General features: G+C 43.3%; 3 protein-coding genes across 9 annotated transcripts; 1 reads left to right on the forward strand and 2 right to left on the reverse strand.

Annotated features, from left to right (window-relative positions):
• Positions 1-2,772: 2,772 nt before the first annotated feature.
• dnajc28 (DnaJ heat shock protein family (Hsp40) member C28) lies at positions 2,773-5,895 on the forward strand. 7 transcript variants are annotated; one of them, XM_023331635.1, is made up of 4 exons: positions 2,773-2,894; positions 3,860-3,964; positions 4,065-4,242; positions 4,708-5,895. In XM_023331635.1, exon 4 carries the CDS (start codon positions 4,728-4,730, stop codon positions 5,871-5,873), a length of 1,146 nt encoding a protein of 381 aa, XP_023187403.1. In that variant the 5' UTR covers positions 2,773-2,894; positions 3,860-3,964; positions 4,065-4,242; positions 4,708-4,727; the 3' UTR covers positions 5,874-5,895. The 7 variants fall into 7 exon arrangements, with proteins under 7 accessions (XP_023187403.1, XP_023187402.1, XP_023187404.1 ...); XM_023331634.1 differs by having other exon boundaries at positions 2,773-3,964; XM_023331636.1 differs by having other exon boundaries at positions 2,773-3,964; positions 4,716-5,895.
• Positions 5,896-5,897: 2 nt separating this feature from the next.
• LOC102234360 (potassium voltage-gated channel subfamily E member 1-like) lies at positions 5,898-8,345 on the reverse strand. The gene is made up of 2 exons (XM_023331641.1): positions 7,987-8,345; positions 5,898-7,246 (listed from the first exon to the last, which is right to left on the reverse strand). The coding sequence occupies exon 2, from the start codon at positions 7,216-7,218 to the stop codon at positions 6,823-6,825; it is 396 nt and encodes a 131-aa protein (XP_023187409.1). The 5' UTR covers positions 7,219-7,246; positions 7,987-8,345; the 3' UTR covers positions 5,898-6,822.
• An 883-nt stretch (positions 8,346-9,228) lies between these two features.
• LOC102234102 (sodium channel subunit beta-1-like) lies at positions 9,229-12,943 on the reverse strand. Its single transcript, XM_014469795.2, has 5 exons — positions 12,667-12,943; positions 11,501-11,667; positions 10,436-10,670; positions 10,206-10,365; positions 9,229-10,140 (listed from the first exon to the last, which is right to left on the reverse strand). Exons 1-5 carry the CDS (start codon positions 12,704-12,706, stop codon positions 10,095-10,097), a joined length of 648 nt encoding a protein of 215 aa, XP_014325281.1. The 5' UTR covers positions 12,707-12,943; the 3' UTR covers positions 9,229-10,094.
• Between the last annotated feature and the right edge of the window lie 1,482 nt (positions 12,944-14,425).

Here is a 14,425-nt window from a genome sequence, read left to right on the forward strand (position 1 = left end):
CCAACTCTGTGAAGAAGATCTCTGTCATTTATTCTGGTCATGCCATTTCTCATGTATTTTGTACATTTATTTCCCCAAAACATTCTTGATAACTTTTCCCTCACATATATAAATATGTTGCTTGGATTCTTCTCTTATCCCACTAATAAAAAATTCACACAATATATTAGACCTCTCAAGTATTCAAAAAATAGAAAAGCCATTAAAATTATGACATTAAAAATATATGCATCAATGGATTTATAGGAAAGTTTTGCAAACGGTTTCGTTACAAAGTCAGCATTTTTCAACAGGCATTAACGCAGCCACCTAAGTTTTAGAAACATCTGTGCTGCGTATAGATTTCAACCAGTTAATTTAGCCACCAGTTAATCCACAACACCGGAGAGTCCGACCCAAGTTGCTTCAATAGTATGTTATAATCAACACTGAGGTCCAACAGAACCACAATTCTCGTCAGGCATGTTTCTCGGCATAACTTGCTCTGCTTGGTTTTTGGTTTAAATGTTGTGTTTATTTAAACTATCGCGAATAAAAACGTTTAGGACACATTTATCTGTTTTCTTTATGTATATAATCTCTCCTATCAGAGCTCAGTTCACGTCACTGATCAGTCGATACAATAAATTCGCCACACATCCAGAATATGAAACGTTTTCTTTAGATTTTCACTCAATTATTTGTTTTCACCAGCGACAGCAAAGAGTTCAAGCTAGGAAATGCAAGTTGTAGAACCGACTTAAAGACTTAAAGCAAAAAGAACAACTTCATGTTTAACTAAATTTTACCTGCTGTTGCTCGTTTGAAATTAATCCAATTGATCCATAAAGTTACAGTGAATCCTTCATAGTTTCCTCTTGAAGCAGCTGATGAACCCGCGGCTGCAGATTGAGGAACAGGGCGGAGTGAGAGGTCTGACCGCAGCTTCCTGGACTGAGTCCTTTTCCTTCCTTCGACATGTCAGTAAAGTCAGTTTACAGTTTAATATTTGAAAACCATCAGTTTCCTGGTGAGCCAAACACTGACACTCAACCTGAACATCAGGTTACTGGAGATTTTTATGGAGCAAAACTTATAGATTTTTCTTCAAGAAAGTGCAAATAATGAAAGCTATTAACTGTGAAAGGATATTATTATGTTTCTTTTATTTGTCATATTTTAATATTTGCTTATTGATAAAACCTGTATATTTTAAAACCATTTTCTGTAATATTAACCTTTATGATGTCAACATTCACCACTAAAATGTGATCACAGTGAAACAGAACCAACAGTAAAAACGTTCTGCTGACTCAGAAGATCTTGTTTTGGTGATATTTAATGTCAGCTGAACTGAATGTTTGTCCTGTAATGATCCAGTTTGACCTTTTAAAGGTCAACTTGTTTTGTTCTGTAAACTTCTGCTGGTTTGCTCAAACAGTCCAGAAGAACCAAGCTTACATTTCCATAAATCACGTTGGCAGCAACTGTCTGCAAGCGTCCAGCTCCCACGTATCCCATAGTGCACTGGGGTGACATCGTTAAATTACTGAATGGGCCAATGAGTAGTTTCCATCCTGCAGCTGGACTTCCTGATTTCTGAAGGACACTTTGAGGTCATCTCTCCATCTTCTGCTGCTGTTCAGGTTTCCTGCAACACAAACATCCAGTTTCTGTAGAACCTTTTTACTCTCTGAATGTTTAAATGCTGACATTATGTTGTGAACGAAACATTTCCGTTACTCACCATTAAAACGAGCTGCCTGTCATCCTCCATGCTTCTGCTTCACTATTAAACAGATCAGAGACAAAAATCTGTCGCACAAATCAATGAAATTTATTGCAAAGTTTTAAACTTTGTTCTTTCTGAATGGAAATCCAGCAAATATCAAGTAGACAGAAACAGACGGTTAAACTTTTCTACTTTAATCTCATGAGTCCAAAGGACCAGAAGTTCTGCTGACATGTTGTGTTTAGGAAGAAAAGACTTTCTGCTTCCCAAAATATTTTCAGTCTCTTTCTAACTGTCCCTTCATGACCTTTAACCTTGCTGGATGCATCCATCATCCATGATCATCCAACCATCCATCCTTTGCTGAAAGAACTTTTGGATTCTCTCGTTACTGATATTTGAAAGTTTATTTGAACATTTTTGTTCCTCAGTTTTAAATGTTTTTGATCGTAACAGCAGGTTTCTGTTTAAATGAAAATAAATTCATAAAAATGTGTGTTCATTTTGGAAAGTCATATTTTCACCATGTTATTCCAACATTGATAAATGTCTGAGTCACAAACTAAATATTTAATTCACCAACTAAATATCTAAACAGTTACTAACCTAGAAATAATCTTTTTAAATCCCTAAATTGAAAGTAAATCAAAACCAAATGCAAAAAAATTTAAAAGTAATGAAATCAAAGAATAAATGGCTCCAAGAAATTATTTTCTATTTTTCATTAAAGTGGTACTGGTGGGCAAAAGCATGTGCTGATTATGAAAACAAGTTTTTACAAAATATGAGGAAGAACATCAAGTTTCACACCTAAAACTAGACAAATGGAAAAAATACCATATAAAACAAAGAACAGTATAAAGTTAAAGAAGTTACACCAGAAACCTATTTGCTCATAATTATTTATTACCAAATTAGACTAGAAACTGTTAGTTATTAACTTGCTATTTTTTTGATGTATGCAAGTTTAAGAACAAACGCAGCGTTTCCATGTGTGGCTGTAATTCCCCGACCTGACGGCAGGGGGCGGTGGGAAGTCTCAGCGGCGGAGAGGCGCGGGACGAGGAAGAAGCTACACAACAACACAGCGGACTCTCAGCTCAGGTGAGCTGGTCCAGCTGTTGGTAGGAGATCCTCTGGCTCCCGGAGCCTGGACGCGGCTTCCCGGCCGGACTGAGAGCAGGTCTGGGCCGCAGCTTTCTGTCGCGTTTCTCGGTGTTTTTCCCTGTAAATCCGCCGTTAGTTTGATTCTTTTAGCCAAACACTGAGGCTGTTATTGAACCGGCTGCTCAAACTTCAGGAGACAGTTGGCGCTTTGAACAGGTGTTATGAAGAGAAATGCCTGCAGGTGTTATTCAGGCTGGTATTAAAGGACCAGTACGCTCTTTATTGTTCTAGACGCAATTAAATCTACTGTTGTAATAAATCAGGTGGACTTATGTCACCCGGCGGCGAGTTTATCACACATTAGTCGTTAGCATCAATGTCAGATTATTTTGGACCTTTTTATGATTTATTTAAGCTGCTGTTGCATTAGTAGAAATCAGAATTATAAGGATTTTTAAAAAGGTTTTGGGGAAAACTTGGATTTATTGATCATGTCATTTTTTTAAATCACATAAAATCAAATTAGGCTGAAGTATATCCATAAACACCCAGTAATATTTGTTGCTCAAGAAGTTCCTGCCATCTTTCTTGGCATTTTGTTAAAACTGGTTGTTTCTCAGCTCAGGTCCAGCAGGTTTGCAAACAATAATTTAACTTTTAACTGTTTCAGTTAAAAGTTAACTGAAACAGTTAACTTTTTCAGTTAAAGTCTAAACAGTTCATGTCCAGGATGTGTGGGGTCTGCAGAGATGTCTGCTGCCCTTTTCCTGACCCTTGACTTGCACTCTGGACCTGTCTGGTTCTGAAGATGATTCAAGTCAGACTTTTTAAATCCATTACTGCAGCTGCATGTTGTCACTCCTTGCATTCTGGAGATAAACGAACATTGAAAGGCACAAATCAAAGAGTAAATAAAACCCAAATCCAGTTATTATTTTTGCCGATAAGCTGTTTAAATTGGTTCTTAAGGCTGGTTTCTTTATATGTCTGTGCAAAGTGTGATATTTTCGTGTAAATGTATTTAATTTTGCAATATTTTAGTCTGAGACCGTCTCAGTGCTGCCCTCTGTGGGTCAAACAGTGGCTGCTGCAGTTGAACTTAACCAGGCGGTCCAGATTGGTTGACGTCACTCAGCCCAAGTTCAGGTATAAAACCACCTGACTCAGACACGCCCCCTGCTGGCGAGTCAGGAGGCGGAATAGTGATCGTGGCGAGCGTTGATCGTCATTTGTGATTTATGTGCAGCGGACACAGAGTGGAGCAGGTCTGGACGACTGGGAGAGACTGACAGCAGCTGAGGAAGAGCTGACGGCAGCAGACTCACTCAGGACGGTTTCTGCAGAGCGGTTGCTGCTTCACGCGTCCAAAAAGTCTAATAACAGAGAAAAAAGTTGCTGCATTTGTCACTAGTTGCATTCTTAAGGTAAAAGGTTGCTAAGTTTATTGCTAGTCACTTTTTTGAAAACAGTCCATTTGTTGTTAGTTGCTATTTTTAAAAAGAGTTGCAATATTTGTTGTTAGTTGTTTTTGGAAATAGCTGCTAGGTTTTTTGTAGTTGTTTTTTTTAAAAAACGTCACTTTGTCATTGGTTGTTTTATAGAAAAGAAAAAGTCTCTAAATTTGTTGCCAGATGGTTTTTTGAAAAAAGTCAATAAAGGGCCTGAAAAGTTGCTAAATATAGCAAAAAAATTAAGTTGGCAACATCGTTGTCCCTCATTTTGACCAAAGCCCCGCTCAGCCCCCCCACTCTTCCTGCCTTGGCCACGCCCCTCAGTGCATCTTGGCTCCGCCCACTTGGAATGTTCTAAAATTTCTTTTAAAGCGGGAAATATCAGAGAAATGTTTGGATGCAGATTCACTTTCCTGATTCTGAATGTTTTCATTTAAGATCTGCAGACGGTCCCAGAGATGAGCAGCAGCCTCCTGCTGTCGCCATGGCACCGGGGTTTCCGTCATGGCCGCCTCCTGCTCCTGTCCTCCCGGCGGTCCAGGTGGTTCAGCTCGGACGACCGGATCAGCCGCAGCCTCCGGGAGAGCTACAGGGTGCTGCAGCTGCCTGCCGAGGGCCGCAGCAGCCCCGCGGAGGTGAGGGCCGCCTACCTACGCCTCGCCAAGCTCTACCACCCGGACTGCGGCGAGCCCACCGCCGACGCCGGGCTGTTCGCTCTGGTCGAGGAGGCGTACCGGGCCGTCCTGGCCCATCAGAGTAAGACCCGACAGCCGGACGGAGCGACGGAGGACGACGAGGACAAAAGCCAAGGAAACGCTCTGCAGCACCGACACTACCTGAGCTACGAGGGCGTGGGCTCAGGAACCCCCAGCCAGCGGGAGCGGCAGTACCGGCAGGTCCGTGTGGACCGGGCCGCCGAGCAGGTCCTCAGCTACCGCCAGAGAGAGCACGAGCGCGCCGCGGCAGCCGACGGGGCGATGGCGGAGCGGGACGCCCGTCAGCGCAGCCACAAGATCAAGATCACGCAGGCGGTGGAGCGGCTGGTGGAGGACCTGATCCAGGAGTCCATGGCCCGCGGAGACTTCCGGAACCTGAGCGGCGCCGGGAAGCCGCTCAACAAGTTCCAGCACAACCCGTACGCCGACCCCATGACCCACAACCTCAACCGCATCCTCATCGACAACGGCTACCAGCCGCCCTGGGTGGTGACGCAGCGCGACATCCGGGAGGGCGCCGCCCGGGTCCGGAGCCGGCTGCTGGAGGGCCGGGCGCGGCTCGGCGACCCCATGACCCCGGCAGAGCGCCGCCACTGGGAGCGGCTCTGCAGCGCCGTGGAGGAGGAGCTGGCGAAGCTCAACAAGATGGTGGACGACTACAACCTGATCGTCCCCATGCTGGGCATGCAGATGGTCCACTTCAGCCTGGCCCGGGAGGCGGCGCGGGCCCAAAGGGTTGCCGAGCAACGGAGGGCGGAGCTTCTGCAGGTCCGGCAGGAAGAGAGGGAGCGGAGGAAGGAGGAGAAGAAGAGAGCCAACTCTGCAAACAGGACTCCAGCTAAGAGGCGAGGCCTGGTGTCCTGGATGCAGAGTCTGCTCGGATACTAACCCTGCATAGCAACGGGCAAAAGTCTCCGACCAGCCGCTGCTTTATTCACCTTTAAAAGGGAAATTAAACTAAAACACAAGAGGAAAACAAAGAATAAGTTTTATCATCAAACCAGGATATTGTTGCTGTATGGACAATTCTTATTGAATTAATTTGATGATCATTAACATGATCCGTTCTAATGCTCCTTTGCACACAGACTGAAGGTCTCTCTGGTACCGAACGTTGCGTCGTCATTAGTTTTGTTTCCATCTGAGGAATTTAGAGCAAACTTTTAAAGTTTAGAGTTTCAAAAAATAAAAATAAAAGTGAATTAGCCGTGTTTCCACCTACTGGTTTAGAGTGAATCAACCAGGACATGTCACTTCGTCACATGTTGACGTTACGCTTGTCTGCAGCAAACAGGAAGTAACTAACTAACATAAACCACATCTCTGAATATAAAGGAGAGAATCTGGATTTGTTCTTTTTCTCCTTGTTTTGTTCCTCTGGTAAGGCACAGATGAACCACTGGTGGGTCCGTGCCTTACCAGAGGAAATGGTCCCAATCTTCAGCGTGGTTTTCCTCTACTTCGTGTTTATTCCAGCCACGCGAAGCATCAACATCTGAATAAATTACTCTTCATACCCTGTAGATGGAAACATGCAGAATTCACTTTTTTTTGCAGCTTTTTAAAAGTTCACTCATAATTTGCGTGACACTTGTAAACATAGCGAATGAGGTGAGAAGAATCCAGAAGGAAAAAACAGAGCAAACACTAATGTTTGGTTGCTGTGAGACATTAAAGATTATTTATTTAAAATCTTCCCAGTATCCCACTTTTTGACATACAGTGTCAAGCATGGTGGGGTCACCATCATGCTGAGAGGCTGTTTTACTGTCCGGTGGCAGCAGGGTGGCTGTGTCATCCTCAGATGATCCTCCAGGCCTGGAGAATCGTCGTCGGTTTATTCCGGCAGCGGCTGCAGAGCCGCAGGGTTGCAGAGGACCACCGGGTCCTGGGCCCCCCGCTGCAGCGCCTCGGCTACGGCCCTGGGCGGCCCCGCCACGGCGCTCCAGTCGTGGGCGATGTACTGGTGGTACGGGTCCTGGGAGCTCTCCAGCTTCCTGGAGCGGATGTAGCTCAGCATGATGCCGAAGGTGAAGAAGCTGAAGAGGCCGACCACCAGCAGGATGAACATCAGCTCCTCAGGCTGAGGGCGCCCCCTGGCGGAGGCCGCCGCTTGCTGCAAAGCATAATGGGTAGTGTGGTTCCCGGGCGGCTGGAGGCCGCTGCTGTTGAGGCAGTGCTGCAGGACGGAGAGTAGCAGAGACTGCAGCTCGGTGCTGTTGAAGCGGAGCATCGCTGCCCTCTGCTGGCCACTCGGTGAACTGCAACCAGAAAGAAAACAAAACCTACCGAAGATGTTTCTATGCTTATTTTTATTTTATATACAGTTCATATTTAAATTATGCATATATATTTATATATTTTTCATACATTTTATATTTATATTTGCTAATGTTTAACACTTTGGATGGAGTAGTTAATTTCCCCTTGAAAACCAATAAAGTTTATTCTGATTCTGTTATTCTAGAAATATTTTGGTTTTATTTGCACCTAAATACCAAAATATAACAGAAATATTAAGCTTATCGTTTTCATTTCTAGTAAAAAAAAAAATCAAGTAAAATGCTTAAAGGTTTTCCATAAGTTTTCTTTTGCAAAAAATAACTTATGGTAAAGTATTAAAAAAATAATATGCAGGAATTTCAAATGTTTAAAGCATTTTAAACATTTCCAAAGATATTTGAGTTGCACTGGAGGATAAATCTGATCATGTTAATTTAGAAAAGCCTCCATGAGAAAAACTTAACTCCTGAAATAATCCATCTTCAATGTGACTCTGACGATATGTTTAGCGTTTATGTCAGCAAAATACGTCTTTTTATCTTTAAAAACCTCATAATGGAGAATATTTCAAATGAATCAGAATTCACAGGAATTTTTTCTACCCAACAAACTTCAGGTTTTAATCCTGAACATCTTTATCTTTGTTGGCCGACCTTTTCAGAGCCAGTTTGTCTGATTTGAAGGATAAGATCCATTTGAAAGCCTGGTTTTGACCTACCTGGTGCAGCTTCAGGAACATCTCCAGCTCTGACCCCTGCCGCCTGTCGAGGTCGCGCTCCACGTAGAGACCACATGTCAACACGTCTGATGAAGTGGGAGGTCGCAGGGAAAGGTTAACGGATCCCTGCAGATGCTCCTCCAGCTGCTCAGGAGAAGAACCACGGGTCCGACCGGCTGGTTCTGTTGGTTCTGCGTGAGTCTGGATCAGAAAGCCAAGGTTCTGTCACATGCTGTGGTTCTGTTTGGCTCTTACTGGTCTTACTGGGTCAGTGTGACGCTGATCTGCAGCCAGAGAACAAAGCTGCTTTCAGACTGAAAACCTGCAGCGGAGCAGAGATTAAGTTACAGCAGATCCTCCTCCAAACGTCCTCTGACACACACACACACACACACACCCACACACACACACACGCACACACACACGCACACACACACACTCACACACACACACACACACTGCTGGCTGAAAATATTCATGATTATGCATGAAACTGCTTCTTTTTATCTTCCACTGATGTAAACATGAATTTGTTCAGAAAGTTTCCTTCATGGTGGCAGATGATTCCGGTAAAGTTCTGGTCCAGTTCTCGGTTCTGCAGTTTTTCTTTCCAAGGAGGCAAACTTTAAATTCTCCAGGTTTTCTGAACGTTTCTTCTCCAAAGATGACCTTGGATTGACCTTCAGAAAGCTGATGAAGATCCATTTGAAACACTACAGGAAGGTTTGATGCTTGGAAAGGGAAATATAAAAAGTCCAGTGGATCGGATTCAACAGAAATCCAACATTTCTAACATACGTTAAATTAAAACCTGGTTCAGTTATTCTGCTGAGGCACGGCGGTGGCAGCATCATGGACTGAGCAGTGGGCCAAAATCACAAACTCAAACAAATGTTTTTTAATTAACTAAAAATGATGTGCATTTTCTTATCTGATCAACAATAAACTAAACATGAACTATTTAAATTTTTTTCTTTGTAGGAACAGAATGCGTTAATCCAAAAATTAAAAAGTTTAGCATGTATGCTTTACTAAATGAAAGGCTAATTTTATTAAATTGTTTATTCTCAGCAATAAAAACTGGATCTGTGTCAGACTTATGTAAAAACACTTCCTGTTTTTAGCCCAGTTTTAGTAAAAACAGATGTAGCTGCACCAAGGTGAACTCTAGAGTATAAATCAATGGATTTTAAATACCAGGAATTTAAAATTAACTTGTGTTTGCAAATAACCTGGAGGAAAGATGATGAGAAGGAAAATTTAATGGAAGAAACAGAACAAAAAAACGAGCAAGAAGAAAACAGGAGGAACTGACAAAGTGAAACTGGGGAACAGAAAAATCTACTGGGATCAAGATTACTGGAGGCAACAGAAATAAACAGACTGAAATCAGAACAGATCAGGAACAATTAAATAAACACAGGATGGAAGGAGATGATCGAAATAAAATCAAAGTCCAACAGAGAGGAAGACATGCACTGAGACACCTGGAAATATATCTAACAATATCGATAAATATTGATTATCTATCGGATATTAATATCGGCCCAAGTTTTCACATCAGTTCATCCCTAGAAGTAAGAAAACACAGAAATGATCCAGAGACGGACAAGAAGAAGAAAGAAAATATTTTTTCTGCTTTTTGATTCAGGCGGTTTCCCATGGCAACAGACAGGATGTGACATCAGAGTCCTTCATGTTCTCTCAGTTTAAGCTGATGGAGCTTTCAGAACCACCGGAGAGGTTCTGGTGAACCGGAGAACAAACCAAACAGCAGGTCAGACGTTTTCCTCAAGAATAAACCTCAGAATCATTAAAAGTGTTTCAGAGATGATGATGATCTGAAGGTTACAGAAGTAAATATGTGAAATATGTTTTTACATATTTATCAAACCTGTCACCATTACATTTTGTTGTGAGAGAAACAATCTGTGAAAAGATCAATCTGCTGTCTGAAGAGATGCTTGGCTCCCACAAACAACCAATCAGAGCCAGGAGGCGGGGCTTAGCGCTGTCAATCACCTCAGTTTCAACAAATATGTAAAAACATATATTTTATGAACGTTCCTTTCTGCAGCTCCAGGTGAGCGTGCTGACGCTCTCTGGCGTTACTCCGCCTGCATGCCGTCACAGTGATCCTTGGACTCCAGCAGTCTGGAAACAGAAGAGCTGTGAGAATCAGCAGACAGGAAACAGAGAAACAGGAAGTGGAGACTCACGATCCCTCCGCTTCCAGCGCTTTCTTCGCCTCTCGCGCTTCGTGTTCGTTCCAGATCTTCTTGTAGCAGTAGACCATGACCAGGATGAGCCACAGCTGCAGAACCACGATCAGGACGTACATCACGATCTCAGAGATCACCGCCGTCAGCTCCCGGTTGGCTGCAGGACACCAGCCAATCACGTGTCAGAATGGTGGACGGGCCTGGCCCCGCCCCCCGCGCCTGCTCACCTGCGGCCACCACGGTGAGCTCCACCTCCTTCTCCACCACCACGTTCTCGGGCTGCAGCGGCAGGAGGAGGGTGCGGCTGAAGGTGCAGCGGTACGTCCCGCTGTCGTTGAAGGTGACGTTCTGGATGAAAACGGCGCCGATCTGGATGTCGTCGTTCAGCGTTCCCTGCCACTGCAGCCGGTCGCTGAAGTCTTCATGGAGGACTTCAGCTTTGGGGTGTTTATAGTGGAAGATCTGGGAGAAGGACGAGAACGCAGAGATTAATCAGATCAGCGGGATGATGTAGCTACTGGCTTCCTGCAGCTGATCAGGAACGGAAACCTCTGGACCCGATGGCGCCAAGACGGATTCCTCATAAAATGAAGAACAGTACAGAAAGTGCATTCAGTCAGAGGCTTCGATGCCGTCACTGTAGTACTGACTGCTACAGGAGCTCCTTCCTGACCACAACCATCAGCAAATACAGCGACTCTTTAAAGAAACTGTAATGAGTTTAAGCAACATAAATAAAGTAATTTTGAATTGAACTGAATTGAATTTATTATTTATTTATATTTATTGAAAATATTTTGCTGATAAAACCCCTCAGAAACCCCCCAACCCACATCACCAGAAACCCTCCCACTCACCAGACAAGCCATAAAAATTAGGAAAAGTATAAATTAAAGTAACTTAGGTGCAATTTACCTAATTTTAAATTATATATTTGCTAAAATAAACTATATTTTATTTAGGTTTAAACAGTATCACATTAATATCTCTAAAGTGTTTTAATTCCTTTTTAGATAAAAAATGTTTTTTATGAGTTGTGAAATAATTAAATAATCTGCTAAAGTTTCAATTTGAAATTGTTGTTTTATCTGTTGAATGTTTTGAGAAACAGAAAATTATGGCTAGAAAAAAAAAACAAACATCTAATCATGTTATCTCTGCTCTGATTGGCTGATCAGGCCCTCCTGTCGCCTCCTCCCCCAGACACACCTTGATTAATCACTAATCCCCATGATTTTGTTTTTTTTTATTATTTGAAAGCAGTTTCTGATTTCCTGATCGTTCTGACTCACCTGTGTGAACTCGTGGTCGTCGGGCCGTTTGAAGTGCCAGTCCACCGTGGCTCGGGCCGACACTTCCTCTCTTTTCTTACAGGAAATGCAGTTGAGCAGGAATCCTTCTCCCGCCACGGCTTCGGTCATGGGGTCCACCTCCGCACAGCCTGCGTGGCACCGAGGCGCTTCACCGGAGAGCCCACCGGTTACACAACAACAAACATTATCAGTCAGTCTGGGGATCAGATGTGTAAAAAATGAAATGTGATCCTGTTAGTTTTGTGGTTTTCATCTTTGTAGGGAGAAATATGGAAATCTCTCCCTCTCAGGAACTTTGTCTTCATCAATTCAATGATTCTTCTCCTTTTTTGTTGCCATCCATGAGTTCAGACATGGATTCTGATCTGAGACCAAATCAGGATTTAAGTTTTAAAGTAACAGTTTGATCTGCAGATGTCTGAGCCGTTCTGTTGGTTCTGTTCTTTAGTTCATCATTTCTCTGGAAGCATCGTTTCCGTTTTCACAGTTTCTCCCTCTGGTTCTGGATGCTGGGCAGCTGGAAGGATTTCCAGTTGCTATATTGTGTAACCGTGGAAACAAGATATTGTTTTTCCAACAGAGCAGGTGATTAGCATCTCAGAAGCTCAAATAACACCTGAACTTTGACCCCAAGTCCCAGAGGCTTCATGGATGCAGAAAGGAGAAGGAAGGAGTTCAAAGTTCAACCAAACAGCCTGACAGATTGAAAGAGCAGCAGCAAAAGCAAAGGAGGCGGATTAGCACAGCTGGCTAGCAACTGATGATGTCATCCAGGACTTGTTACTGTGAAATATCAGATATTGAGCTGTTAGCATGTCATGATATTCATGAGACTGTTAATAACAGTCTTCAGTCAGAGGCCTCTTCAGACACGCTGCAAGCCTGACTGCTACTGGACTCGACTTTTTGAAGGTTCTTGGAGGATCAGAGTCACAGAAACATTTAATTGATTCACCTGCAGGACTTTTGAACTGAATTGAATGTAAATATTTTTTAATCTTGTATTTCCTTTGTTTTTATTAGCTGACTTGGTTTCAGTGATTTCTCATTTTGTGGTTCTTTAAGCTACTTCAACCAGCAGGAACCCGATTCGTGTTCTGGCTGGTTCTGGCTGTAAGCTCAGTGCATTTTCATGCTGGACTCACCAAGAAGGCTGAAGGCGACTAAAAACGTCCAGCAGCTCATCGCTCTGCAGGGGAAATATTCAAACAGCTGCTGCAGAAAATGCCAGACGTTCCCAGATCCAGGAAAGTTCCTGCAGAGCGGAGTTACTCTGGACTCCGGACCGGCACCATGCTCCTCCTCCAGGACCGCTCCACACTAATCCATCAGAACTTCAGATATGAATCATCAGACATTCAGAGCCTCTGAGGTTTTACGGTAAGCTGTCCCTCTGCTGTCTCATCTGACTTTAAGGCGGCTAAATTTAGAGTGAGAATCCGGCGCCGGGCGTGTTGGGAGGCAGCAGAAACCTGAGATGATGAGATGTTCTCCGTGGCAACGTGACCGTCCACGCTGAGTTACACAGAGACGCTTTGGAGGGTTTCCTTCAGGAAAAAGATCATTTGAGTTTAAAATCTGTTTCTTCTTCTCTGACGTCCTTCATGTAAAATCACCACGCCGTGTTTTGTTAAACAAATATGTGAAGAGCAAGTAAACACTGAGGTGAAAGTAAATATTGTCATGTGCAGCAGGAGGGCTTCATGTTGTCTGTAAATACAGATCATGTCCTACAGGTCAGAGGTCAGGGCTCAGGCTGGACGGGATTCAGTGTTCGGATCAGGGACGTCCCAGCAGGACAAACACTCTTCTGTCAGCAGTTTGGTTTAATTTATTGTTTTATGCTTCATTTATTTTGTATTTTTACAGATTTTAATCTTTGATGTTTTCATCAGAAGACAAAGAAAAATTATTTATTTGATTTTTGTTCTGAAATACAAACTTTTTCTGTTTGATGGTCAGAAACAAATTATCTGCTTTTCATATTAAAAGTAATAAAAAATAACATCTATAAAAAATAAAACTGAAAACTGAACCAGTTTTTGTCAACAGGCATCTGATTGTTGTGCCTGTAGGAGGCGCTGTTTTTAGTCTGGGCACCTCAAAGCTGCAACTTCTCACATCTTTTCTCCACAAAAATAAGATATAAAAACATCTGAAACATTCATGACTGAGGATGAAAACGTTTGTGGAAAGTTTCCCAGCTGTTTGCTTTGTCTGGTAGAACCAGAACTCAACTCTTTCCAAAAAGACGTCATGATTTATGGCATCAGATATTTAGCTGACTTGATAACAAAAAGTGCAGCAAAGCAGGTTTTAACATCCAGACTGCAGAGGGAGCAGCGATGTGCTGCACGGCGTCTCCAGACGGGGAAATGTGGAGATAGAAGTGAATCACATGAATCTGGATCTCCAACTTCTGGAAGGAAATTTAAAAAATGTTTCTCTAAGCTTCAAATTATGCTGTTGACATCAGATCTCCTCTATAGAAAATGCTTCATTTTTAATTTTTATTTTTACCATAATTGAGACATAATCCACAGATCTGAGTGAATCTGTGTGAGCTGGTACCAGGCTCAGCCCGGTCCATCTGGAGTCCAGGCTCACAAAGCAGATGCTGGCTGAAGGCCACGGCATGGACAGGAGGCCCGGCCCGGCCCGGCCCGGCCACTGACGGGATGAATGACCCCTGACCCCGTCGGGTCAGCTTGAACACCATGTGGTCATCTGGGAGTTTGTTTTTCTGCAGCGAAGCGTCCCTGAGCCTTCGACCTTAAACAAGAACAACAATCAGACAGAGCGGGGGGGGGGGGGGGGCTTCAAGGAAATGTTGACATGTGATAAACCCTGCATGCATCTGTACCCTGACCAGAACAGGGAGAGCCTGCTCCTCTCTCTCTCTCT

This window comes from Xiphophorus maculatus, chromosome 3 (assembly GCF_002775205.1).
Source record: "Xiphophorus maculatus strain JP 163 A chromosome 3, X_maculatus-5.0-male, whole genome shotgun sequence".
NCBI classification, from domain to species: Eukaryota; Metazoa; Chordata; class Actinopteri; order Cyprinodontiformes; family Poeciliidae; genus Xiphophorus; species Xiphophorus maculatus.

Excerpts from the sequence above, each read along its gene's own strand:
- dnajc28 (XM_023331634.1), top strand. The coding sequence starts at position 4,728 with ATGAGCAGCAGCCTCCTGCTGTCGCCATGGCACCGGGGTTTCCGTCAT.
- LOC102234360 (XM_023331641.1), bottom strand. The coding sequence starts at position 7,218 with ATGCTCCGCTTCAACAGCACCGAGCTGCAGTCTCTGCTACTCTCCGTC.
- LOC102234102 (XM_014469795.2), bottom strand. The coding sequence starts at position 12,706 with ATGAGCTGCTGGACGTTTTTAGTCGCCTTCAGCCTTCTTG. Across the intron at positions 10,671-11,500 it reads ACGACCACGAGTTCACACAG|ATCTTCCACTATAAACACCC; the intron begins GTGAGTCAGAAC and ends TCCTTCTCCCAG. Across the intron at positions 10,141-10,205 it reads GCGCTGGAAGCGGAGGGATC|ACTGCTGGAGTCCAAGGATC; the intron begins GTGAGTCTCCAC and ends TTCTGTTTCCAG.